Source organism: Pongo pygmaeus, chromosome 8 (genome assembly GCF_028885625.2).
Source record: "Pongo pygmaeus isolate AG05252 chromosome 8, NHGRI_mPonPyg2-v2.0_pri, whole genome shotgun sequence".
NCBI lineage: Eukaryota > Metazoa > Chordata > Mammalia > Primates > Hominidae > Pongo > Pongo pygmaeus.
The window spans coordinates 21810894-21838293 of NC_072381.2; the positions used below are offsets into that span (position 1 = coordinate 21810894).

General features: G+C 37.0%; 1 protein-coding gene across 27 annotated transcripts in view; it reads left to right on the forward strand.

Moving 5' to 3' along the window:
* The window catches only part of MLLT10 (MLLT10 histone lysine methyltransferase DOT1L cofactor), a 225987-nt gene that overhangs the window by 143867 nt on the left and 54720 nt on the right, over positions 1–27400 (forward strand). For 13 of the 27 annotated variants that reach the window (XM_063669626.1, XM_063669632.1, XM_063669625.1 and 10 more), the window contains 5 exons: positions 7398–7653; positions 10312–10881; positions 18395–18439; positions 19286–19318; positions 25614–25661. In XM_063669626.1, coding sequence (XP_063525696.1) covers positions 7398–7653; positions 10312–10881; positions 18395–18439; positions 19286–19318; positions 25614–25661 — 952 coding nt within the window. Of the gene's footprint in view, positions 1–5867; positions 6004–7397; positions 7654–10311; positions 10882–18394; positions 18440–19285; positions 19319–25613; positions 25662–27400 lie in introns of all 27 variants that reach the window. The other 14 variants (XM_063669633.1, XM_054437328.2, XM_063669635.1 and 11 more) reach the window with 7 other exon arrangements.

Consider the following 27400-nt stretch of genomic DNA (forward strand, 5'->3'; position numbering starts at 1 on the left):
CTGTGGGCCTGCTAGAGGTCCTAGAGGTAAAATTCACAAAAGTGTGAGGATCCCCCAAGACCAGGTCCCCCTGGAGGTTTTCTTTTTCAGGCTTGTCCACACTGTGCCTCCAGCAGTTTATCAACTAAAATAGTTCAGGTTTTCTTTCCCTGGTACTGGTTCCTGCAGAGGTTTCAGCTGCTGGATTTGCTTAGGTAAGTTGTAAGTTTTTTTTTTTTTTTTTAATTATACTTTAAGTTCTAGGGTACATGTGCACAACATGCAGGTTTGTTACATATGTATACATGTGCCTTTTTTTTTTTTTTTTTGGACGGCGTTTCACTCTTGTTGCCCAGGCTGGAGTGCAATGGCGTGATCTCGGCTCCAACCTCTGCTTCCCGGGTTCAAGTAATTCTCCTGCCTCAGCCTCCCAAGTAGCTGGGATTACAGGCATGTGCCACCATGCCCAGCTAATTTTTGTTTTCGTTTGTTTGTTTGTTTTTTGTTTTTTGAGGCGGAGTCTTGCTCTGTCACCCAGGCTGGAGTGCAGTGGCGTAATCTCAGCTCACTGCAAGCTCCACCTCCCGGGTTCACACCATTTTCCTGTCTCAGCCTCCCGAGTAGCTGGGACTACAGGCGCCTGCCACCATGCCTGGGTAATTTTTAAATATTTTTTAGTAGACACGGGGTTTCACCTTGTTAGCCAGGATGGTCTCGATCTCCTAACCTTGTGATCCGCCCGCCTCCACCTCCCAAAGTGCTGGAATTACAGGCATGAGCCCCAATTTTTTGTTTAGCAGTTTGCCCTGTGACCTCTCAATTCACTGATATAAGAGTTGGTGATTTTCAGTTTGTTGAGCTTTGTATTTGTTTTAGGGCAGAGCAAAGACTTCTCTCTGCTCCTTATATGCTCAACGAGAAACCAGAATTCCTAGTATAGGCATTTCATGATATAAACTTCTCTCTTAAGTAGGGCTTTATGAATTTTGATATGTTGTGTTTTCATTTTTATTTAGTTTAAAAAATGCTTTATGTGGTTTTCCTTTTCTTCTTTGACCTATGAGTTACTTAAAAGTGTGTTATTTAGTTTAGAAATATTTGGATATTCACTGTTACTGATTTCTAATTTAATATTTTTGTATTATCATTCCTTTTAAGTTTATTTATACTTTTTTGATGCAGAACATGGATTATCTTGTTAAACATTCTATGTGTGTGGTTTTTTTTTGTTTGTTTGTTTGGTTTTTTTTTGGGGGGGTGGGGGGTGGAGATAGAGTCTCCCTCTGTCCTGGAGTGCGGTGGCACGATCTCAGCTCACTACAGCCTCTGCCTCCCAGGTTCAAGCGATTCTCCTGTTTCAGCCTCCTGAGTAGCTGGGACTTACCCAGCTAATTTTTGTATTTTTAGTAGAGACAGGGTTTCACCATGTTGGTCAGGATGGTCTTGATCTCTTGACCTCATGACCTGCCCCCTCAGCCTCCCAAAGTGCTGGGATTACAGGTGTGAGCCACTGTGCCCGGCTCTATGTGTTTTTTAAAAGAATGAATGTGTCTTCATTTGTAGTTGTGTGGAGTTTTTCTGTAAATGTCCATTAGGTCAAGTTGATTTATATTAAGTTGTCTGTATCCTTACTCGTTTTTTGCCTGTTTGTTCTGTCAATTATTGTGAGCGGTGGGTATTAGGTGCAGAAACAATTAGGATTTTTGTATCTTCTTGATGAGTAAGCCACTGTATTTTGTTAATATTCTTTGTTATGAAATCTGCTGGCTGATATTAATATAGTGAATTTAGCTTTCTATTGATTAGCTTTAGCTTGATGTTTCTTTTCCCATGCTTATACTTTCTTTGTGCCTTTATATTTAAAATAGGTTTCTTTTTTTTTTTTTTTTTTTTTGAGATAGAGTCTCGCTCTGTCACCCAGGCTGGAGTGCAGCAGCATGATCTCAGCTCACTGCAACCTCTGCCTCCCGGGTTCAAGTGATTCTCCTGCCTCAGACTTCCAAGTAGCTGGGATTGCAGGTGTGCGTCACCACGCCTGGCTAATTTTTGTATGCTTAGTAGAGACGGGGTTTCACCATGTTGGCCAGGCTGGTCCTGAACTCTTGGCCTCAAGTGATCCACCTGTCTTGGCTTCTTAAAGTGCTGGATTACAGGTGCGAGCCACTGCACCTGGCCTGAAGTTAATTTAACTTAAAATAGGCTTCTTTTTTGTTTGTTTATTTGTTTTTGAGGGGGGGGGTTCACTCTTGTTGCCCAGGCTGGAGTGCAATGGCACGATTTTGGCTCGCCGCAACCTCCGCCTCCTGGTTTTAAGCGATTCTCCTGCCTCAGCCTCCCGAATAGCTGGGATTACAGGTATGTGCCACCACACCTGGCTAATTTTGTATTTTTAGTAGATACGGGGTTTCTCCATGTTGGTCAGGCTGATCTCCAGCTCCTTACCTCAGGTGATCCACCCTCCTCCGCCTGCCAAACAGCTGGGATTACAGGTGTGAGCCACTGCGCCCAGCCAGAATAGGTTTTTTTAAGGCAGCGTATAGTCATGTTTTGAGTTTATTCATTCATTGTTGCAATCTTTGCTTTTTAATTGGGGTGTTTAGAGAATTTACATATAATATGATTCTCTGAGTGGTTGTATTTTATTATAATACTGTTATTATTATTATTGAGACAGAGTCTCGCTCTGTCTCCCAGGCTGGAGTGCAGTGGCTTGATCTTGGCTCACGGCAACCTCCGCCTCCTGGGTTCAAGTGATCTCCCACCTCAGTCTCCTGATTTAGCTGAGACTACAGGTGCACACCACCACACGTGGCTAAGTTTTGTATTTTTTGGTAGAGACGGGGTTTTACCATGTTGGCCAGGCTGGTCTCGAACTCCTGACCTTAGTTGATCTGCCTGCCTCCAAAAGTTCTGGGATTACAGTGTGAGCCACTGTACCTGGCCTCTGTGTAGTTGTATTTTAATCTAACATTTGCTAATCCTTTTCTTTTTGCCCATCATTTCTCTTCCCTTCTCTCTCTGTCTCTCTCTCTCTATCTATCTCTATCTCTGCTGTATGTTTGATTGAACTTTTTTTATGATTCAGTTTTGCCTGATTTGTAGTAATTTTTTGTTATATAGCATTGTTTGATTTAGAGAGTACAGTATAGCATCGTTAGCCTCTCAGAGTTTACCTTCAAGCAATATTATACTAGTTTACGTATAGTATAAGAACCTTGTAGCTGTATACTTCTACCCTTTTGGTTTTGTGCTATTTTTATCACTTATTTTTTTACATATATTATAAAACACAATTTATTGTTACTACTTTTGCTGTACATCATCTGTCTTGTAAAGAGTTTAAAATAGGCCAGGCGTGGTGGCTCATGCCTGTACCCCCAAGCACTTTGGGAGGCCGAAGCGCGTGGATCACGAGGTCAAGAGATCAAGACCATCCTGCCCAACATGGTGAAACCCCTCTCTACTAAAAATACAAAAATTAGCTGGGCATGGTGGCAGGCGCCTATAGTCCCAGCTACTGGGAAGGCTGAGGCAGGAGAATCGTTGGAACCCGGGAGGTGGAGGTTGCAGTGAGCTGAGATCATACCACTGTATTCCAGCCTGGCGACAGAGCGAGACTCTGTCTCAAAAAAAAAAAAGTGAAATAATGAACAAGTCTTTATTGTTTACCGTTTTTACTATATCTGTCTGTTACTCCTTCCTTATCTCTTTTCAGAGTTTCAGTTATCTTCAGTCAACTGGGGTCTGAAAAATATTGAATGGAAAATTCCAGAAATAAATATATTATAATTTGCACACTGTTTTGAGTGGTGTGATGAGAAATTTCACATCATCATCATCTCTCTGTACTGTATTTGCCATTAGCAATGAACATTTCTAATGCTCTTCCTTCTTTTTGGTATATTCACATTTCATTTATTATTTGTCTGAAATAGTTCTTTTAGCATTTATTGTAGTGTTGGTCTGCTAGTGATTAGTTCTTTCAGCTTTTATATCCAAAAAAGCCTTTATTTTGTATTTGTTTTAGAAAGATATTTTATAATAGCTGCCTGTGGAATTCTAAGTTGACAGTTTTTTCTTTTAGTACTCTCTTGTTTTCTAGATTGAATGTTTTCAGGGAAGATTTTGCTTTCATTCTTAATCTTTGTTTTTGGCATGTAAGACATCCTTAAAAAGAAAAAAGAAAAGCCTGGTTTCTTGTAACATTTCCTCTTTATCATTGGTTTTTAATGATAAGCAATTTGATAATGAACTGAGTTCATTTACTTTTCTTCATATTTATTTTTCTTTGGGTTACTTGAGGTTCTTAAACTGTGGGGGTTTTTTTTTCCATCAATTTTTAAATTTTTCCTACTATTATTTCTTCAGTTTTGTGGGGATTTTTTGTTCATTTATTTTAATCCTCCCATTCTTTTTGAGTATTCTAGTAGCATGTAAATTAGGCTACTTAAGGTTGTTCTACAGCTCACTGTTACTATTATTTTTTTTTAAGGTACTCATTCTTTTGGTGATTTATGTTGGGTAGTTTACATGTTGTAGTCTCAAGGTTGGCTTGGTACAAAGTTTGTGGTTTTTATGGGACACTTGAATAGTATACAATTTTATTTTAAAATTTTGACCAGCACATTATGTTTTCTAATGGTTGAAGGCATACCACTTCTCGTCACCAATGCAGATGACAGAGCCTAGTAGACTAATCTGAGGCAACCATACCTTTTGTGAATAATCATAGCTGCTGTTTCTTTGGTTATTTGTTATAGAGTCATTGTTTAATTTTGGCTCTAGTTTTAAATTTTTGTTTGAAGTAAATAATTTTTGTTCCCACTTAATGCTGTTGTGTACGTATATTGGTGTTGCAGCTTATCTTAGGACTAATAGTTGGCCATGAAATAAAAATGACGCGTATTCTGAATTAGCCTTTTAAAAGATTAAGTTGCCTGTAAATCACAATGTAGAACAAAGTATTTATGCAGCACTTCAGAGACTCTCAGTACAGCCAAATATCCAGTTTTATCTCCAGTAGAAAAGAACAACAACAAAAAAAGAACTTATATTTTTCAGTAGAGCACCAAATGAAGTAGTTTGCATTTTGTGGTCCAATTTGCATTGAAAATAAGTATTATTATATACAAGAATTACACTCAGAGCAGTGAGATGTTCATGCTATGATAGACATTTAGAATACAAAAGTGAGGAAACAAGATTTTGTGAATTTAGTCTTGGGCTTACTTACTCATAGTGTGTCTTTCAGCCATCTCCCACCTCCCTCTGGTCTCCTTTTACCTGTCTTTTCTTTGATTTTGAGTTGATCATTGTATGTTTATAATGGAATTCCCTAGTGCCATATTGTCCCAACAGCACATTATGGAACAAGTACTTTTAAAATCACTTTTAAACATGGAATTAAAATAGAGGTTTCTCTTTGAATGAACCCTGCATTGCCTTAGTTAGTGTCATTATGTATAATTTAAAAATTGTTAACATCTAAAGCTAAAATTCATTTTTTTCACATTAAGTCTGATTTTGTTCTGAAACATAGGTTTGGACATTTAAAAAATGTTCAGTTACGGTTTTAATATGATTTTTTGTCACTGAAATTTGATTGTTTTATTCATTGCTCTCTTTGTAATACTGTTTCTTCCAAATGTCATGTTTTCATGGGTTTTTATGGACAGATTTATACTTCAGGGTTTGAGCAAGGGTGTTCTGTTAAATAAGTGGGAAAAATGACCATCTCTAATGTAGATTGTCATGTGGAGGTGAATAGTGTATTTCCATTTGTAGTACTCTACCCAATTTTCTCTCCATTCTTTATTTGATACATGAGCAAAAATACATGAGTGAAGAACACCACTGTGTTTTCTTAGATGACTTTTAAACTTCACTAGGTCATGCAAGGATCAGATGTGAGAGGAATGGAGAACCTCAGGATCAACTCAAGTAATTGGAAAAAGTATTTGAAAAATGAGGTGGGGTGGTTTCCAAATTGACCTGCCCAGCATGGAAAAGGTTCATATTTCTAAAGTAAGCCATGAAGTTTCATCAGCTTAAATGTAATTGGTTTGTAAAATGGGATTTTTTTTTTTCCTTTTAAACTTACTTTGAAACGTTTGTTCTTGTTTGTGGATTGTAGTTTGTTAGAATAGTGGAGTACTTTGTTTTTATGAAATATTTCTTCTATTTAATGATGAATATCTGTTATTGGCACTGAGATGATGGGGGCTGGGGATGGCAACAGGGTGACAGAAAAGCAGCAAGATTTGGTTTTCCAAACACTTAATTTCTTTTCTTATTCCTCTTTTTGAAATTGTTTTTGCTAAAAATGCCAGCCATTTTGAAACTTGATTTTATTGTAATGTTCTCGTTTTTCATATTCATCTGATTGTGTTGAGTGGTGGCTGTATGTGGGAAAATTCACTTTTGCATATTTTCAGATTTTTTTCATTTGTATAGCAGAGATTTTAGATAGATACAATAAAAAAGTATTCACTTAACCAACAAAAAATTTAGTGCGGATGATGTAGCAAGCACTTAGTGAACTTTATGCTGTGCATGCCTCGATACTTTAGTGAACTTAATGGCAACAATCAAAATCTTTGCCCTTATGGACTTTATAAACCTTTGATTTCAAAACATGGTGATTAATGTGTATCTGGTATAATACACTTTCATGTAGTCATTTTATTCGCCATTATTTGGGTATACCTTGTATTAAAAATGATTGCTAAAACTGGAAACTATTTATACAAATCTTCATCTTTTTTCCTTAACAAATGCAGATCAAGGGAATGATTGAGAACCACTTTTAGGGATAGTTATAAAATCTTACCTTTGCGATATATAACTTTTTCCTCAACATAACAATTGGAAAAATGATTTCTGTTTCAAATCTTTCTGTTTTTTTTTTTTTTTTTGCAAAGGGGCCCTCACCTGAATTCCTTAAAAAGTTTTGCTCTGGCCTCCGCTAGCCTTATAACTCATGGATATGGTCCTCTAATGGATTTGTAGCACCTTAGTTCCCTTATTGTCACCTTCCTGTGTTGAACACTAAAGCTTATTTTAATTTCATGTCTAGGAAGTGTAGACATTGTTAAAAAAAAAAATGATGTTGCTTGACAAATGAGTATCTTCAGTATTACTGTGTCACTTCATAAATATAACTAATACATACTTTTACTAGTTGTTGCAATTTGATCCTGAAACAGCCATCTTTAAATTATCTATGCTTTTTCTTTTCTTTTAAGTAATTATAATAGACTTAAATTGTTTTTGGATTATTTTCTTAGGTGAACTGACTTATTTTTAGAACAGAAACTTTGTGTTTATTCTGCAAGTTCTTATTAATGTGGCACCCTTTGTTTTCTGTAACTAAAATGTAATCAACTCTTTTTCCTTCCCTTTTTGAATCAAAATGTTAGACTTATACAAGCACTAGCAACAACTCTATATCTGGATCATTGAAGCGCTTGGAAGATACTACTGCACGATTTACAAATGCAAATTTCCAGGAAGTCTCTGCACACACCTCTAGTGGAAAAGATGTTTCAGAGACTAGAGGGTCAGAGGGCAAAGGGAAGAAATCTTCAGCTCACAGCTCAGGTCAAAGGGGAAGAAAGCCTGGTGGTGGAAGAAATCCAGGAACAACTGTGTCAGCAGCTAGCCCTTTTCCTCAAGGTATTAGTGATGTTTTAGTTAAAATACTTGTTTTTAAGATGGTTAATAATAGTTATGCTTTGTAAAATAATTGGTTTTTTTTTGAACTTATAACTAATGGATGTTCTAGATTATTATATGATTAATTGCTGTAGTAAGATTACTTTAAAGATAGTGTTTCCTATTAAATTTTTTTAATAGTGACTTTTTCTTTCCTTTTATAATATGATTTGTGCTTCCAGAGTTGAATTGTAATTTTAATGTTTAACTAGATATGGAATAATGCTTAAAATTGGGGAGAAAAATAATAAAAGATGGAGCTTTGCTTTGAGTTCTGTAGAACAGTCCTTCTTTTTGTTTGAGATGGGATCTCGCTCTGTTGCCTGGGCTGGAGTGCCGTGGCGTGATCTTGGCTCACTGCAACCTCCGCCTCTCAGGTTCAAGTGATTCTTGTGCCTCAGCCTCTTGAGTAGCTGGGATTACAGGTGCATGCCACCATGCCTGGCCAGTTTTTGTGTTTTAGTAGAGATGGGATTTCACCATGTTGGCCAGGCTGGTCTCGAACTGCTGACCTCAGGTGATCCTCCCGCCTTGGCCTCCCAAAGTGCTAGGATTACAGGTGTGAGACACTGTTTCTGGCGTCTTTTCCATAAATGTTTTTTATTTATATTTCCTAAACATTAAAAACAATTAAGGTTGGCTGGGCGTGGTGGCTCACATCTATAATCCTAGCAGTTTGGGATGTTGAGGCGGGCAGAACTCTTGAGGCCAGCTTGGGCAATGTGGTAAGACCTCATCTCTAAAAAAATTTAAAAATTTGCTGGGTGTGAACTGGGCACAGTGGTTCATGCCTGTAATCCCAGTATTATGAGGCTCAGTCAGGTGGATCATCTGAGCTTAGGAGTTGGAGACCAGCCTAGGCAACATGGCAAAACCCTGTCTCTCTAAAAAATACAAAATTAGCCAGGCATGGTGGCACATGCCTATAGTCCCAGCTACTTCAGAGGCCAAGGTGGGAGGATTGCTTGAGCCCAGGAGGTTGAGGCTGCAGTGAGCTGAGATTGCACTACTGCACTCCAGCCTGGGTGACAGAGTGAGACTCTGTCTCCTTGGACAGGGAAACAAAATTAGCCAGGCTTGGTGACGTTTGCCTGTGGCCCCAGCTCCTCAGGAGGCTAAAGTGCGAGGATTGCTTGACCCAGGGAGGTTGAAGCTACAGTGAGTCGTGATTGTGCCACTGCACTCCAGCCTAGGTGACAGAAGAAGACCCTGCCTCAAAAAACAAACAAACAAAAAACGAAAAACAAACAATAAAACCCACTAAATAAATAAATACAATCAAGGTTTACATTTTTTAGTAGATAAACAAATACTGGACAATTTTTAGGGGATTTACATAGGTCTCAGTAAATAAGTTGTTGATTAATAATGCATTTGTTATAAAGTTTGAAGTTTAACAGGTTAACACACTAACCTGTTTTCTAGGTTTTCACTCTGTGTGTGTGTGTGTGTGTGTGTGTGTGTGTGTGTGTGTATTTTGAGACAGGGCCTTGCTTTGTTGCCCAGGCTGGAGGGCAGTCGTGTGATCACGGCTTACCGCAAGGTTGACCTCCTGGGCTCAAGCATTCTTCCTGCTTCAGACCCTCAATTAGCTTTTGCCTCCACCTTTGTCTCCCAAGTAGATGGGACCACAAGCATGCGTCACCATGCCCAGCTCATTTTTAAATTTTTTTGTAGAGACGGGTTCAGCCTCCTGAGTAGCTGGGATTAGAGACACGCGCCACCACGCCCGGCTAATTTTTGTATTTTTAGTAGAGTCAGGGTTTCACCATGTTGGTCAGGCTGGTCTTGAACTCCTGACCTCATGATCCTCCCACTTCGGCCTCCCAAAGTGCTGGGATTACAGGCATGAGCCACTGCGCCCAGCCTAAGGTTCTTATATCTTAGAATGGTATGGTGGGGTACTGATGTTCTTTAAAGAAAGAATAAGCAGTGATGGCTGATTTCTTTATGAAGTTCCATGAAAATTCGATTGGGAGAATGTGAGGTATAGATTAGATTCCATATGATCATTATTTTGTCAAATCCATTTTCTATTGTGGTAGATTCAGCTGAACAGTAACAATCACTGATATGTCTTAAAGTTAAAACTTAGAACTCATAACCTAGGAAACATCTTAAGTTCTTATTGTATATTGGGAACATTTTCAATCATACCTTCAATATTCAAAAAAGAAGTTCCCCTAGACATTTAGAGTCAGATTATAGTCTTGTTAGGTCTTCTTGCATGACTGTGGAAAGGAGACTACTGTTCTCTAGTCCTTCCTCAGGCTTACATGAGGTGTTTGGGGGAGAATTGCGGAATGTTGCTGTGGCAAAAGGTAGGTGAAATAAAGCACATCTTGTATCTTAATAATTATTTAAGTAATAGCTTGCAATTCCACAGTAAACATTTAATACCATCTACAAAATGACACATATTTTTAAAGGTAATTTTGGGGATAAATTTGACAAGTCTTAAAATACTGATGTCCTAAGTGTTGTAGTTAATTTTTTTAACTCTTCTCTTTAATGATTATATCATGTCTGCTGCTTATGGGAACTTTAGCATCCAATTTTTCTGTTCCCCCCGCCCCCCAACCATTTTTTTTTTTTTTTTTTTTTTTTTTTTAACTACAGGCAGTTTTTCAGGAACTCCAGGCAGTGTAAAATCATCTTCTGGAAGTTCAGTGCAGTCTCCCCAGGATTTCCTGAGCTTTACAGACTCAGATCTGCGTAATGACAGTTACTCTCACTCCCAACAGTCATCAACAACCAAAGATGTACATAAAGGAGAGTCTGGAAGCCAGGAAGGGGGGGTAAATAGTTTTAGTACCTTAATTGGCCTCCCTTCAACCTCAGCTGTTACTTCTCAGCCTAAAAGCTTTGAAAATTCACCTGGAGATTTGGGTAATTCCAGCCTTCCTACAGCAGGATATAAGCGGGCTCAAACTTCTGGCATAGAAGAAGAAACTGTAAAGGAAAAGAAAAGGAAAGGAAATAAACAAAGTAAGCATGGGCCTGGTAGACCCAAAGGAAACAAAAATCAAGAGAATGTTTCTCATCTCTCAGTTTCTTCTGCTTCACCAACATCATCTGTAGCATCAGCTGCAGGAAGCATAACAAGCTCTAGTCTGCAGAAATCTCCTACGTTGCTCAGGAATGGAAGTTTACAGAGCCTCAGTGTTGGCTCATCTCCAGTTGGTTCAGGTAGGGGTTTGCCTATTATTTTTCTCCTTCACTCCCACCACCTCCCTCCTTCTGTCTCAAAACGTTTTCAACTGTTGTTACGATAATACTTGGAATTAATAAATGACATTTAATTAAAGTGAAATTTCTCAGTTTTTAAATTTTCTAATGGAAAATACAAAAATATCTTAAAGTCTTAGATGATTTGGTTTTTGGGAAAGATGTTTGGCACTAATTTGATTTTACTCAATTAAATGTAGGCTAAACAATCTATGGGTCATTCATTACTTACAAAACACTTAGAATTTATTTCCTATTTTTGTTTTACCTGCACAGTATTTTTTTTTTTTTAAATGCAGAATTTATATTTAGGGTGTGAGAGTTTTCACCCTTTGGTTTTTGTTTTGTTTTGAGCTCCCTTTCTCTAAACTTGAATTTTAGTCATCATTTTCTAAACGACTCCTCACACAGATACTACTTGAATTACTCTATCCTGAGACATTTTTATATCAGTGATAAATGACTTTAATTTATGGAATCTAGCAGTCACATTTTATTTCAGGAGATACCTGAAATGATTTAATTTTGTTTTCAAATACACTTCATGATTTTACCATTCTTTTTATTATAAGACAAGTGAGTTGATATACATTGTTATTCACACCATCGGGATGTTTCCGTAACTTGCAATTTGTATTATGAATGTTGTTTTCAATTTTTAAAAATTTCTTCAAAATGCAATGCATGTTTTTAGACCCTTAACAGTTGATATTAACTGAAATGTCAGCATTTATCTTTTAAATTGCATCTTGAATTTAAGATAAATGGTTTTCAATAAATGTTGAAACCTTTCTTCTAGTTTTAGATTTCTGATTGTTGAAATAACAAGAATTTAGCTAAGATAAATTATTATGGATTGTATTTGTTCTATTAGTTGGTGGCAAGGGTAGGTGGGAAATGGTATGGAAAAATGATACAATTTAACGAAGAATGTTCATGTTTATTTTACAAATACAAAATTTTAGATTGTTTTAATAGTTGTGAATACACAGTAGTAACTTCAGTAAACAAACATAAAAAAGACCAGTCCAAGAGAGAGAATATCATATGTAAAGGTCAGATGTGAGAAGTAGTAACCAATAACTGTGATTTGTTATGTGCCAGTTCTGTTAATATTTATTTTCTCATTTAACAACAGTTATGAGATGTCCTCATTTTACAGCTGGTAACACTGAGGCTTTGAAAGGTAAAATAAGATACCCAAGATCACATAGCCAGGAGTTTCTTTGTATTCAGAAATGAGTTGACTCTCTAGACGCATTAAGGATGGTTCTAGAGCAGGATTTATCAATCTTAGCGTTATTGACAATTTGGATGGGACAAGTCTTCATGTGTTACCCTGTGTATTGCAGGATATTTACCAGAATCCCCAGTCCCTGCCCCCTACAGGCCAAGAGCATCATCATATGCTCCCTTCCCACAGTGGGAATAAAAAATGTCTCCAAACATTGTTAAATGTGTTAAATGTGTCCAGGGGACTAAAACTACCTCTGGTTGAGGCTCACTATTTTAGAGGGGGAAAATACATATAAATTGTAGTGAGAAGGAAGTTCATGGAAAAGGTTTAAATATATCGCATATTTGAATGTATGCTTTTATTTATATGTTTCCTTCGAAACTAGAAGGGCTTAGCAGTAAGCCCACTTGTCACAAAAAGTACCTTTAGACAAATTTAATCAAAAAATTGAATTTCTCTTCATTTTTAGCAAGAGGCGTAGTAATCACATGAGTACCTTACTGAGAAAATAAAGCCTCGATTTGCTTTTGTGGGGAGACCTCTTTACTGATTTTCTGTAGTTTTGAAGCATAATCTGGGAATTTCTGAATTTCAGAAATTACATTGGAATGCTTATTTGAAACACATCTTCAAATTAATAAAATTAAGATATTGATTTACATCCCTGAAAATATTTTCCTATCTGTTACAGATTTGGGGAGATATTAGGTGTGAGGAATAGTGTTCCTCATAGGATGGTTGCTTTCAGAGGGCAGTGTTTGTGGTACTCCTGTGGCGGAAAAAAAGGATTCGTATCTCTTACCTTACCATTAGGTAAACATAGTAATTTAGCAGGAAATTCTTGTAAGTATTAGTTCACAAAAATAAATGACCTAAGAAATTTGTCTGCCAAGAAATTTTTTAAATGTTGTATTTAAAAATTACTCTGGGGCGGCCGGGCACAGTGGCTCACGCTTGTAATCCCAGCACTTTGGGAGGCTGAGGCGGGCGAATCACGAGGTCAGGAGATGGAGACCACGGTGAAACCCCGTCTCTACTAAAAATACAAAAAAGTAGCCCGGCGTGGTGGCGGGTGCCTGTAGTCCCAGCTGTTCGGAGAGGCTGAGGCAGGAGAATGGCCTGAACCTGAGAGGCAGAGCTCGCAGTGAGCCGAGATCACGCCACTGCACTCCAGCCTGGGCGACAGAGCGAGACTCCGTCTCAAAAAAAAAATTACTCTGGGGCTGGGCATGGTGACTCACGCCTGTAATCCCAGTACTTTGGGAGGCTGAGGTGGGCGGGTCACCTGAGGTCAAGAGATCGAGACTGTCCTGGCCAACATGGTGAAACCCGGTCTCTACTAAAAATACAAAAATTAGCTGGGCGTGGTGGCACGCACCTGTAGTCCTAGCTACTAGGGAGGCTGAGGCAGGAGAATCGCTTAAACCCGGGAGGCAGAGGTTGCAGTGAGCCGAGATCGGGCCACTGCACTCCAGCCTGGGAGACAGAGCGAGACAGGGGAACTGTCTGTTACTACTGTGGCACTGTGAAGGTGATGTTTATAGGGTAGGATGGGTTCATTGAGAGATTAATGCCAGACTGGAGAAATCAAACTGATAAGCTAATGATCTTTTTCTTAAAAAGATCATTTCAAAAAAAAAATTACTCTGAAGATATTTTATGTCTTGTTAAAGCTATAATCATGGAATAAGATTATTGAAAACTATTTGAGATATATTCTTTAGTTTTATATACATTAGTAAACATTTTAGGACTTAGAACATTTATTGATAATAGTAAAAAGCGTATCCTTATCTAGAAGAGGCTTGGCTTCATGCGCTGCTTTAGTCATAATAAGTTAAGAATTGCTAACTGCTGATGAACACTTAGTATGTGCCACACACTGTGTTAAGCAGTTAATAAGCATTAAGTGTTATTACTCATTATTTATATAGGACAAGAAACTGAGACAGAATTCTCTTAGGTTTTAAGTGATGGAGATATGCATTTTCCCTGGGTCCAGAGCCATTTAATTAGACAGTTCAACAGGTGTTTGCTGATGAAGGTCTAACACCACACTAGTGTAATGTCAGTCATACTTTAAGCAAAGAGATCCCTGAACAAATTTGAACCAATATTTTAACTTTCAGCAATAGTGTTTCTTATTGGTATGAAAAGTTAATTTTTCCTTCGGACTAATTTGAAATTGAGAAATCATTTAGTAATTGTGGCAACAAGAAGCTTCCCCCCATATAATAAATAAGTAGGAAGGAGAAAATGTATACAGTCATCCTTTGGCATCCACGGGGACTTGGTTCCAGGACCTCCTGCAAATAAATACCAAAGTCCAAGATGCTCAAGTTCCTGTTATAAAATGTCATAGTATTTTCATATAACCTATGCACATCTTCCTGTGTACTTAAATCATTCTTTTCTAGATTTCTTATAATACCTAGTATCATGTAAATGCTATGCAAATAGTTGTTATACTGTATTGCTTAGGGAATCATGACAGGAAAAAAAGTCCGTACACATTCAGTACATACTCAATTTTTTCCTCCAAATATTTTCTATACAAGGGTGTTGAATCCCCAGATGTGGAATCTCACAGACACAGAAGACAACTGTATTATGTATTACATCATCACAAGTTGTTTTTCATGATGTTGTTTGTAAAAGATTGACTTTCTTGAATGATAGGTTGATAATTTAGTAATGTCGAAGATGACTTTTGTAAGCACCTGTTGTTTAAAGTATAACATTCACTATAATACTAACTCCTGAGGCTAGGGGCTGTTTCTGACATACACCACTGTATCCTCACTGCCAGCACAGTGCTTTGGACATAGTAAATATTAAATATCATTTTAAAAAATGAATGAATACCATTAGTTGTCTCATGAGTGTATGTCATGTGGTTAGAAGTATCCTGTATGATTTTGTACTTGCCCTCTGAGTGTTTATAGCTAAGCTGTAAGACAAATTATTTGTAAGCCTTTTTTCTTTTCTTTACTTTACTTTTCTTTTTTTTTTTTTTGAGTTGGAGTCTTGCTCTATTGACCAGGCTAGAGTGTAGTGGCCCGATCTCAGCTCACTGCCACCTCTGCCTCCCGAGTTCAAGCAGTTCCCCTGCCTCAGCCTCCCTAGTAGCTGGGACTACAGGTGCACGCCACCATGCTCAGCTAATTTTTGTATTTTTAATAGAGGTGGGGTTTCACCGTGTTGGCCAGGATGGCCTCCATCTCTTGACCTCATGATCCACCTGCCTCAGCCTCACAAAATGCTGGGATTACAGGTGTGAGCCACTGGGCCCAGCTGTTTTTAAAGCTTTTCATGTAGTATTTATTTTGCCAGTTTATGATAAAAAGTATTATTAAGTTGGAAAAGATCATGGAGAGGTTGAATTGTACTTTGAAGTAGGCAGAAGACGAAGGCCAACATTACCTGAAAAGAAAGTAAAGGTCTGTTTGAGGGAAAAGCCTAATAGGAACAGGAAGCTTGTGTTTGTGGCACTGTGAAGGTGATGTTTATAGGGTAGGATGGGTTCATTGAGAGATTAATGCCAGACTGGAGAAATCAAACTGATAAGCTAATGATCTTTTTCTTAAAATAACTATTCTGGCTAGTTACCATTATTAAAGAATTTCATTAATGGAAAAGAAAAAAAATGCTATCTCATTCAGCTTAGCAATGCTAATATAATCTCTTATTTGAGTACATTTAAGTTTCTTAGGAACTCTTTAGTTACTCTCTCTTTTGAACCTTGGAACAGCCTTGTGAAATAGGACAGCTCCTCTTGATGTTGTTATTTCTCCTTTACAACTAGGATGTAAAGCAGGAGTAGAGTCAGGTTCTAATGTGATTCCCTCTTGAAATTATTGGCTAAAAGCATCAGTTTTAATAGTAATCAAAATTCTCTCATGACATGTTCAAATTGTAGCAGAGTACATTTTTTCTGGGAACTGTAGATCAAATTAGAGTAGAAGCCTAGAAAACACCTATAAAATGTTTGATTCAGAGTTTAGATTCTAAAATTTGTATTATGGATTGAAGTGTGTCCTGATAAATGGCCTGTTTTATAGTGACTTGTACAAAATGGAAAATTAGTGTGTTTCTAAAAGTGATTTCTAAGAGTTTTAAGTTTGGGGCTTATAGGTTTTGTTCGTTTTTTGACTGAACTCTTTCCGACGTACAGTTTTTTGGGTTCTGAACAGTTAGGCACGAGATCTTTTGAAACATCAAAAACAGTTTTGGAAGAGTTGACAATCTGTCCTTTCCTCTTCGCTATTTATCTTCACCACATTACAAAAATTTGTGGTTTACTAAAGTGAAAGTTGAGAACATCTTTTTCTTCACTAAAACCATCTTGTTATATTCTCTGAGAAAAGTCTGATATTCATTAACCCATTTATGCTGGAGGTTGCGCTTTTTTTGTGTGTGAAAAATCAGACTTTGGTGATGACCTTGAGCAGTAGGATATAAATAACTCCCACGAGCTTAGGTTCCAGTAATGGAACACGAGGCATAAAGAACTCAAATTGCAAGGGGTTGATGCTTTAGCATTCACTTTCTTTCTTGGGGCATAGTAAGTTGTCAAACTGGGTTGATAACCCGGGCCTTTTTGTTTTGTCTTTTCAAAGTACAGGTTGAGTAACCTGTATTAAAAATTCTTGAGACCATAGTATTTGGAATTTCAGATTTTTGGGAGATTTTGGAATACTTGCATTATATATACTTAGCAGGTGAGCATCCCTAATCTGAAAATCTGAAATCCAAAATGCACCAATGAGCATGAGAGTCATGGGAGCACTCAAAAAGTTTTGGATTTTGGGGCTATGTTTTTGGTTAAATAATATCCAAGGAATTCCCAGTTGTCCTTCCATTAAAAAAATTTTTGCCAACAGTGTTAGCCATAAGGGCATATCAGTTGTTTCCAGGATTAGCAAACCCAGGTCCTTTGAGTCGCAGCCTTGGTCCTAGTTTTATCAATTATTTTTCCCTCAGAAAGCCATATAGAAATTAATTTCTCATATTCTGAGCAGATTTTGCTTTTATTAGTATTTTATTCCTTGTTGTCTGCACCCTCTGCTTGTTCTTCTCGTTTGGGTGGAATAAAAGAGTAAGGGTAATAATGTCTTATTCATTTGTTATCTTTCTCTTTTCTTTTTTTCTTTTCTTTTTTTTTGAGACCAAGTCTTGCTCTGTCGCCCAGGCTGTAGTGCGGTGGTGCAATCTCGGCTCACTGAAACCTCTGTTTGTTCAAGTGATTCTTGTGCCTCAGCCTCCCAAGTAGCTCAGATTACAGGCACGCGCCACCGTGCCCGGCTAATTTTTGTATGTTTAGTAGAGACGGGGTTTCGCCATATTGGGCAGGCTGGTCTCAAACTCCTGACCTCAAGTGCCTGCCTTGGCCTCTCAAAGTGCTGGGATTACAGGCGTGAGCCACCACACCCAGCCATCTTTCTCAAAAATGAATGGTTCAAGATAGTGAGCTGAGTATAACTTAATGAGTTTTATGCTGCTATATAAGTCATAATGTATTTATGGTCATATATCAACTAAATTATCATACTTAAACTCTTCTCATCTAATAAATGACCTAGACCTAGAGTGGTGGCTCACATCTGTAATCCCAGCACTTTGGGAGGTCAGGGCAGGCGGATCACTTGAGGTCAGGAGTTCCAGACCAACCTGGCCAACATGGTGAAACCCTGTCTCTACTAAAGATACAAAAATTAGCTGGGCATGGTAGCATGCGCCTGTAGTCCCAGCTATTTGGGAGGCTGAGGTGGGAGGATCACTTGAACCCAGTGAGCTGAGATTGCGCCACTGCACTCCATCCTGGGTGACAGAGTGAGACTTTGTCTCAAAAAAAAAAAAAAAAGATCTAAAGCATATTAGTGTATCATGTTGCTAATCATGTTGCTAATCATACTTTCTCCCATTAATGAAGCCTTTTATTCTCAGACACTTATTATACAGATTCATTTGTAAGCCCTTATGTCTTTTCCTCACTCTTTGTAAAAACACAGATACATTCCACACACTCCCATTAAGATTTGTGAGAATTCTATCACATTTGGTTCTCCCCCTCACGTCCCAATTATTAGCTTATAATTTTTGTTTTTGAAGTTCTAGGTGGCCTACTTAACTACACTTTTAGGTGAATTTCCCTCCATTTTTCTGGCCTATTTCTTTTTTTACCCTTGAGTCACTGGCAATTTCTTCACTGATTTCCTTTTTCCTTCCTCTCAACAGAAATTTCCATGCAGTATCGGCATGATGGAGCTTGCCCAACAACTAGTAAGTTGTCAAACTGGGTTGATAACCCGGGCCTTTTGTCTCCTCTAGTGCTCTTTCTAGTATGTTATGCCACCTCGGAACCTCTAAATTTTAATTTTCAAAAATGCAAGTTTTTCTTAATTGAACAGATACTTTTCTCCTGCAAAGATAATATACTGCTTTGTCTTGTTATGGAACCATATTACAGTCAAGTTGTATACAAATTTTAATTATTGTTGGTCTTTCAGTATGGTGCTTTTATTGCAGAATTGTGACTTCACCTCCTTCTTGAAATAATGTGGTTGTTTTTAACATTTTGTTTTCTATTCTTAATATAATTTTTCAATATTTGTATATTTGCATTAGGTGGTGTTTTTGATTAAGTCTTCTACATGTGTTGAGGCTTTCTTATACTGAAGTCTAGGAAATGAGAATATTTGATAGGGTTAGATGATATAATGAGGTTTTTCTTTATAATAAATATTGTTAAGTGTGCCCTAAGGCAGATTTACCTATATAGAATTGCATCCTACAGTGACTCACTTTTAGCAAGATATTACGTTGACATAGATGTCTTTTAAAAAGTGATTTGAAATACATATTTATTACTAAGGAAATTATTGTCATTATGACAATATATCTTAACATATCTCAATTTAGTTGGTAATATGTTGGCAAGTGGAATACAATATTTAAAAATTTATACCATGTAAAAATGGAGCCAAGCTTGCAGTTTTAATGATTCAAACAATGATACATGATAGACTTACTGAAATTTTATTATACTAATTCAGTGTATGGCTATGTATTTCTTTTGTGTATTTGAGAATGATCTTAACCTGAAGTCCTTTTTTCCTTACTTAAAAGCGTTCTCAGAGTTGCTGAATGCAATACACAATGGTAAGTTTTATTAGAATCTTCTCTAGTGGTTCGTTTATCACAAAGGTTGCCTTTTGTAGAGAATCTCGATTGAAAGCTAGCATGTTCTATTGATTAGATGAAATCCAGTGCTGCAGTGAGTCAATTGTTCAGCACCTTAGTGAAAAATTTTTGTAGATTGCCAATAAGAGGATGATAGGTCAATATGGTTCATCAGTTTGGCTTTTATTGTTTCTTTTTAAGGCAAAATGATAATAGTGTTTTAAGTTTCTGAAGGTCTTTTTATTTTTACAAATGGTTTTTTTAGTTCTTTTGAGATCTCTCTTGCCAGTGCAGGTAATTATTGGTACCTACGTGAAGAATTTGCTTGGAATATGAATTTTATTTTTTAGGGTTTGGGTTTATTAATGTATAGAATACTTTAATTATTTTACCCCTGTATTCCACATAGTGAATAAATGGAAGATAGTCTTTTAAATTACATCTGGTTTGGGACCAGGTTTTTTACAGTGGAGTTGTATCTTTTGCTGCATTGGGTTCTGAAATCAGCATATAAGGCAAATACTATCTTTGTAATGTAATTATAATGAAGATTATTCTTGCAAAAAATGTTTGAACGTTTCTTCAGTTTCCCCAAAGAACCTTCGTTAATCCTTTGATGTTCAAAAATTCTCATTTTGAGGCTAGTGTCAACTTTGTTGACTTTCTTTTTCAGTTATTAACAGATCTCATTTGTTCGAGACTGTTTATGTTCAAGACTCATTTGTTCAAGAATGCTTGATTCCAAGCAGTTTTTCAATACATTTTCATTAGCTTCATGAAATCTTGCATATTTTGCTAATGTAGTTTAATTTGCAGTCGATTTATGTTGCGTTTGGGTTTGATTGTCAGATGTTTACAGTATCGACAGCCAACAAGAGACTAATGGCATAATGAGCAGGCATAGACACTCTTGTTGCCTTAAGGGTGGGGGTTGTTAGGGTGGGAGGCTTACCTTAGAAATTATTTTTTATTAATTAGTAGATTGATTCATAATTCTTGTCTCCCTATGCAACCTGTGCCTGCGGAAGCTTAGATAATGAATACTCTTGATAAGAAGGAGTCCCTCAACACTAGGTATCTACAGGGAAAAGGGATTGGCAGCATCCTTGAAAATAAAATAAACTTGTTACTGTTATTTGGTAGAGAACTGTAAAAGCTGAAGATGTTTAACATCATCTTCAGTTTGCATAAGTAAATTTAGAATTGTTCTTTAATTCTTTAATCCTGAACATCTTTAGAAAATAAACTTGGGATTAAAAGAAAGTAGACATCATGGGAGCAATGTAATGGATTTATATTTTTCATTGCAAGTAGAAGTGTAGGATTGACACCTAGTGAATGATGTTTACCCTGTAGGTGATTGAGGGAGAGTCTCTTGGACTTCGCTGGAAAAATTTGTATAGTATTTTCTCTCCCCCACTGCCCCGTCCCCAACAGTTAGCTTTTCTTTCTCTTTATTTTTTCTTTTGAAATTTTTTGTGTTTGGGGTTTTTTTTTGTTTGTTTTTTGTTTTGTTTTGTTTTGTTTTTTGAGATGGAGTTTCGCTCTTGTTGCCCAGGTTGGAGTGCAATGGCGTGATATTGGCTCACTGCAACCTCCGCCTCCTGGGTTCTCCCAGGTGGACTCCCAAAGTGCTGAGATTACAGGCGTGAGCCATGATGCCCAGCCATACTCTTTTTACTTACTTAAGATGGATGGTTGGATTATTGATTGGAATCTTTTATCTTTATGAACATAGATAGTCCTTTACAGCTATATAATTTTAGTTTTTTTTCTAACTTTTTATTTTTTTTAGAAGCAAGATCTTGCTTTCTTACCCAGGCTGGTGTGCAGTGGCATGATCATAGGTCATCGCAACCTTCAACTCCTGGGCTCAAGTGATCCTTCCACCTCAGTCCCCTGAGTAGATAGGACTACAGGCGTGTGCCACCATGCCTGGCTAATACATTACTTTCTGAGATTATATCAGTCTTTTATGATTTCTTTGATTAGTCCTTGATTGTTTTTTCTCACACTGTTTTCTCCTTGACTCTTTTACGTACTCGTTTGGAAAATCTGCATACCTACAGCTTTCAAGTATCAGCTATCACCTGTGCTTATTAGCTTCCCAAATCGATGCCTCCAATTTATAGACTTTTCTCCTGAGTTGCAGACTTATATTTCCAAAAACCTAATAAGCTTCATTTCCGTATGATACTCAGCCACCTCAACCAGACTTAGGCTAGGAAGTTAACTTCAACTCTACCCTCTCATTTTCCTAGTCATCATTTTTTTAAAAAGCTCTTTTCTATTATTGATCAGTTTAACTTCCTTTTCTTTTGTATTTCCGCTGCCCCATTTGGTTATGTCCTACATTGTCATCTGAACTGTTTCAGCAAACTCCTAACCTTCATTCCATTATCCAGTCCCTTTTCTAGATGCTACTAGAATTGATGGTCAATCTAAAGTGCAAATCAGACCATGTCAAACTGTCTTACTTAGAGAATTTTCTGGGACTTATGGGATAATATTTGTACTCCTTCACATGGCATGTGGAGTTTTTCTTCATCTCGTTCTAATCTGATTCTCCAGTCTCATCCCTTCTTCTCCCCAACTTTACGTTGCATCAATAGAAGCTACTTGTAGTTTCCTGATGCTATACTACTATGTGCAACATCTCTGACGTAGACCTTGTTTGTATCTGTTGGTGTGGACTTCCAATTTTATCTAGTAAAAGTAGTTATTAAAACTAAGTGTAGTTTCGTTTACTTCCTGCAAAGTTTTTTTTTCAGAGTCTTTGATAGAATTAACCCTTTCTCTCTTTTTTAATACTTCTGGGTTCTCGTATGTGATGTTCTAATACTTCCTCCAGTTGATTTCTACTCTTTCTCTAGACACTTTTTTTTGTTTCTGTGAAATATATCTTAGTCATATTTATCTCACATTTGTGAAACTTCAAAAAAAACCTTTCATTAGACAGTTGAAACTCTGGATTATTTTCATCATTTGTTCTAGCAAGTGATGCATTTCAAAATGTTTTGAATAGAACTTTATAAAACTAAAATTTATTACTTCACAAAACTTATTCTGGAAAAATTAATACAAGTGAAATGACCAAGGAAATATTATTATTATTTTTTTTGAGACGGAGTCTCACTCTGTTGCACAGGCTGGAATGCAATGGTGCGATCTCAGCTCACTGCAACCTCCGCCTCTTGAGTTCAAGCGATTCTCCTGCCTCAGCCTCCCGAGTAGCTGGGATTACAGGCACCCACCACCATGCCTGGCTAATTTTTGTATTTTTAGTAGAGACAGGGTTTCACCATGTTGGCCAGGCTGGTCTCAAACTCCTAGCCTCAAGTGATCCACAAGTGATCCACCTCGGCCTCCTGAAGTGCTGGGATTACAGGCGTGAGCCGCCGTGCCCAGCCTCTTTGGCTACTTTAAACCAGCATTTCAAAATAATATTAAAAGTGAGAAAGGCCAAAACAAATGTATGAAACAACTCTATTACTTTAGCAAAGAACCAAGTTACTATACTGAAAGAGACAAGACAGTCCAATACAAAGTTTAATTCCCAAAGAAAATGAACATATTCCCAAGAATATATATGGAACTTATTCTAGGACAATGTAGCAATTAACAATTTTCATTCATTCAACAATTATGGCAAGCCTATTAGATGATGAGCTAAATACTGACAAAATAAGATGAATAAAAGCCAACTTCTAAAATAAATTGTGGAAGAACCTAGAAAATACTAGAGCAAAACCATCCGTGAGACATGAAGATGAAAACTAGGAGGAGGATATGCTAGTTTTCAACTGGACTATAAAAGTAAACTATAATCTTTTAATACATACTACTTGTTTCATCATTTTTACAGGCATTTAAAATACTTCTATTAAGTGAAATAGAGAAATTAAACTTACAATTTATTAAGATCATGAAATCTCTTAGGCTGCTTCATTCCAGGGCACCACCACAAAACCAAACATGAAATACAAGGCACTTTCTTTTATGGGCATCGATTTAAAGTTAATTCTCCGTATAGTATTCTTTAAGATATTTAAATGACTACTTTCCCTTTCCAAACTGCCTTAAAAGTTTCTGAAATTTCCTGATACCTTTACATAATATATCTTTCCTTACTTTTCTGTTTCCGTTTTCCTTTGTTGGGACAATAATTTTAATATTATTTCTTCAATTTTTAAATTTCTTAAATTTCTCTGATCATATGCAGTTTATCCTGGTGGACCTAAATTGGTTTTTGAAATTGGTAAGGTGTTTTCCTAAAGTACTTTGCTTTGTATCAATATTATCCTTAATTCCTTACCTGAAAACACCAATTTCAAAAGTTTATGAAGTTATTTCACATTCCCAAAAGAACCACCTTCATTAAGTCCTAAGATCCTCTCTGAGAAAGAACAAATCAAGACATATGCTTTAAACTCAATATCTATGACTGTAAATATATAATATTTCCTTGGGGCCGTGCATGGTGGCTCATGCCTGCAATCCCAGCAGTTTGGGGGGCCGAGGTGGCAGATCACTTGAGCTTAGGAGTTTGAGACCAGCCTGGTCAACATGACGAAACCCCTTGTCTACTAAAAATACAAAAATTAGCCAGGCGTGATGGTGCATGTCTGTAATCCCTGCTACTTGGGAGGCTGAGGCAGGGAGAATCACTTGAACCCAGGAGGCGAAGGTTGCAGTGAGGTGAGATCGGGCCACTGCATTCCAGCCTGGGTGACAGAACAAGTCTCTGCCTCAAAAATAAATAAATAAATAAATAAATAAATAAATAAATAAAGTACGAAAGAGCTTACTTAGGTCAGTTTTCACAGCAGTATATTGCTAATTGAGTTCCAAGTCCCACTTATTGCACCTTTAAATTCCCTTTAATTATGATGCTTCTGGTTTGAGACAACTGCGCTCACTAAACAAATAGGGTTTGTTGGAGGAGGTAATGTTAACCAGTTATTCATATAGGTGCTGTAGGATGAGTATACGTATAAATGCCAGTTGATTTTAGAGGTGAACATTCTTTCTCAAGGACAGGGTTCTACTTAGGCTTGTCAGACTAGTTTATAAGAAACTGAATTTTTGTCCTTCATATGTGTCCCTTTTTTATTTCAGGGAAGCATTAAGTGAATAGGATTCCATGAAGTGGGATGAGTAATACTCAGGCGCATATAATTGTTCCAAAGCCAGTATCATTTGAGATTCACTATGTGTAATGAGATATTACTGATGGGGGATGAGTTGTCACTGTGAGCAGTATGGAGATTGAGAATCTAGCTCATTCTAAATCTAATTTCCTTTTAATCACAACAGACATTTTTTCTTCTTATGAGTTAGTGTGTTCTTTATGCTTATACAGTAAATTGTCACATCCTAGGATACAAGTGCTACGAAGTTTGTTTCAATACACACAAACTGTGAATCACTTGGTAAGGGAAAATTAGGTTAAAAAAGGGGAAGGGAACTAGGCCTTGGGCATAGTAAAGAGCTGCAAAGCACATTGGTTTAGGGGGTTGAAATGAAATTCTAGTGAAAGGCACCTGACGGGTAGTAAACCTAGACCTTAGAATTGCTGTCTTGAATCAGAGAAATGGTAAGGAGCCTACGATGTGTTTGTGGGAGACAGAACACATGATGAAATGGTATGAAATCTTATGGGCAGGGCTGTGATTATGCCTGTGTAGGAAAGAATTTGACTAATTTAACACAGCCTTGATAATAAGGTAGTATAAGACATGTACTTATAGATAAGACTTTTTCCATTTCAAAGTATCCAGGCTATTTTGTTGCTCTTGGTTCCTTGAAGATAGGCTTCAAAGACTCTTAAGGGCTAAACACATTTGGCTGGTGAGTCCCCCACTGGGGAGAAAAAGTAGTTTTCACATTTGGCTGGTGAGTCCACCACTGGGGAGAAAAAGTAGTTTCCAGTATCCGTGTTAACTTTTATAATGGAAAATGAATCTACACTTTCATTGAAACTGCAAGAGGGGTGGAACCTTAAAAGTTCCAACTGAGTAAGGGAAGCAGTACAAATGGGAATGAGTTGTATAATAATTACTTTTAAATTAACTGGTAATGCCATTACTACTCTCTTTATTTGGAGCACTGCAATTTTTTAAATTTACATAGGTTTCATGGGGATTTTAACCCTGATGATCCACCCCCACACTGCACCCCATCATAATATCTTCAGTTTTTCAACTTGTCTATCATGGTCGTTTTTAGGAAGTGGTGATTAAAAATCTGAAATTAAAGTGTGTCTTTTCTTTAGACAGAGATGACAGTTCTACACTAACAAAGCAAGAACTTAAATTCATAGGTATGTACCAAACTCCAGCATGGTTCTAAACATAATAGTGTTAAGTTAATCCTATTGTAGCTTGGAAACCTTCCCTTACAAACCAATATTAGCAATATGTACTCATAAAAAAAAATGATGCCTGAAGGAATTATCTATAACCTTGGATGGTAGGTGGGATGAACTATATGTTCTTATTGTTGTACTTATTTGGATTTGTCATATTGCTTAAGACTTGGTAGGTAGATCTTAGAATTCCTGAAACTGTTTACTTGTAAGGGCCTAGGCTCCTAGGTCTGATTTTGTACAGACCACTTTGTACACCTGTGTCCCTTCTCTCACTGAGATCAGGAAGAATATGAGACCATATTTCATGTTTTATAATCATGATAATTCTCTGATTCTTTAACATATATCTCAAATACTCTGAATCAGTTCAGAGAGAACATGTGTATTCTGAACTACAGAATGAAATCCACTACTCTTAACCACTTGAAGTATGCATCCACTCATTTCCCTCCCCTAAAAACCTCATTTTTAACATGCTGATAAAGCTAATTTTGTAGGCTGTGAGTATCTTCAATATGACACTTTCCTTCTTGAGACTGTCTTAGCTTTTTATCATTTGACAAGAATATATTAGGTTCTTTCTTTATGTCTATATGTAAGGTCCTGGTTAGTTGCTTTGGGGAAATAAGTATACTGCAAAAGATAAATGATGCGGCATGTAAGTCCTCCCTTTGAGAACATACACTCTAAAAGGAAAAGAAATACATATATGTAATAATTTCAAGGGATGTACTTAGAACTTCTTTACTGGTCAGTAGGAGATCAAGGCCAGGGAAAATTGCTTTCAGCTGAAGGAATGAGCTATCCAGATAATGTAACATTTGACCTGATACTTAAAGAATATGTAAAATTTTGTTATTTGGAGATACAGGGATCAGAGCTAGATTCTCAGTGTGAGGTATATACAGTTAGCATGAGCAGTGGCATAGAATGAGAATACACAGGCTGTGTAAAGTAATATATATATAGTGTGTGTGTTATATATATATACACACACACATTTTTATATATATATATTTTTTTTTCTTGGCATGTTTTACCTCGAAGATACTGATATTTGATATGAAAAATAACAACATTAGCTAGTAGTCCAAGGAGTTGAAAGCAGTTGGTGTTGAGGTGGAAAAAAGATAATCAAACCTGTACTTTAGGAAGTTTCAACTGGTGGGTAGCATGTAAAAAGATGGAAAAGAGCTAATGCTGAAACAGAGTAACCCAATAGTTTTTTGTTACAATCTAACCAAATTTATTGATGGCCTGAATGAGGATCCTGGAAGTAAAACTGATGAGATGTGTATTACCCAAGAAGAACTGGTAATGACAGTAGCTGGAAAGGATGGGTATTCATTTACTAACACAATATGTAGGTAGAGATGTTTAGCCCAGAATTAAATAGAGCTTGGGCACCAAAGAGAATTGAAACTAGGCCACTTAGGGGGTAGTAACTGAAACTCTGAGACTGGTATAGGCTGAAAAATGTGGATAGAGAAGACAGAGAAAGAGGTTGAATCAGGTTTATTTTAAAATAGTGAAGTCTTAATAGGTAGAAAGGAGATTAAGGATTAAGATTCAAGGAGAGACATTTCGTAGATCAATAATCTGGAGCAGATGGGAAGAGATCAAGTGAACATGTAGAAAAATTAAGTTTGAAGGAAGACAGAGAATCACTGTGGAAACATTCACTGTCAGAA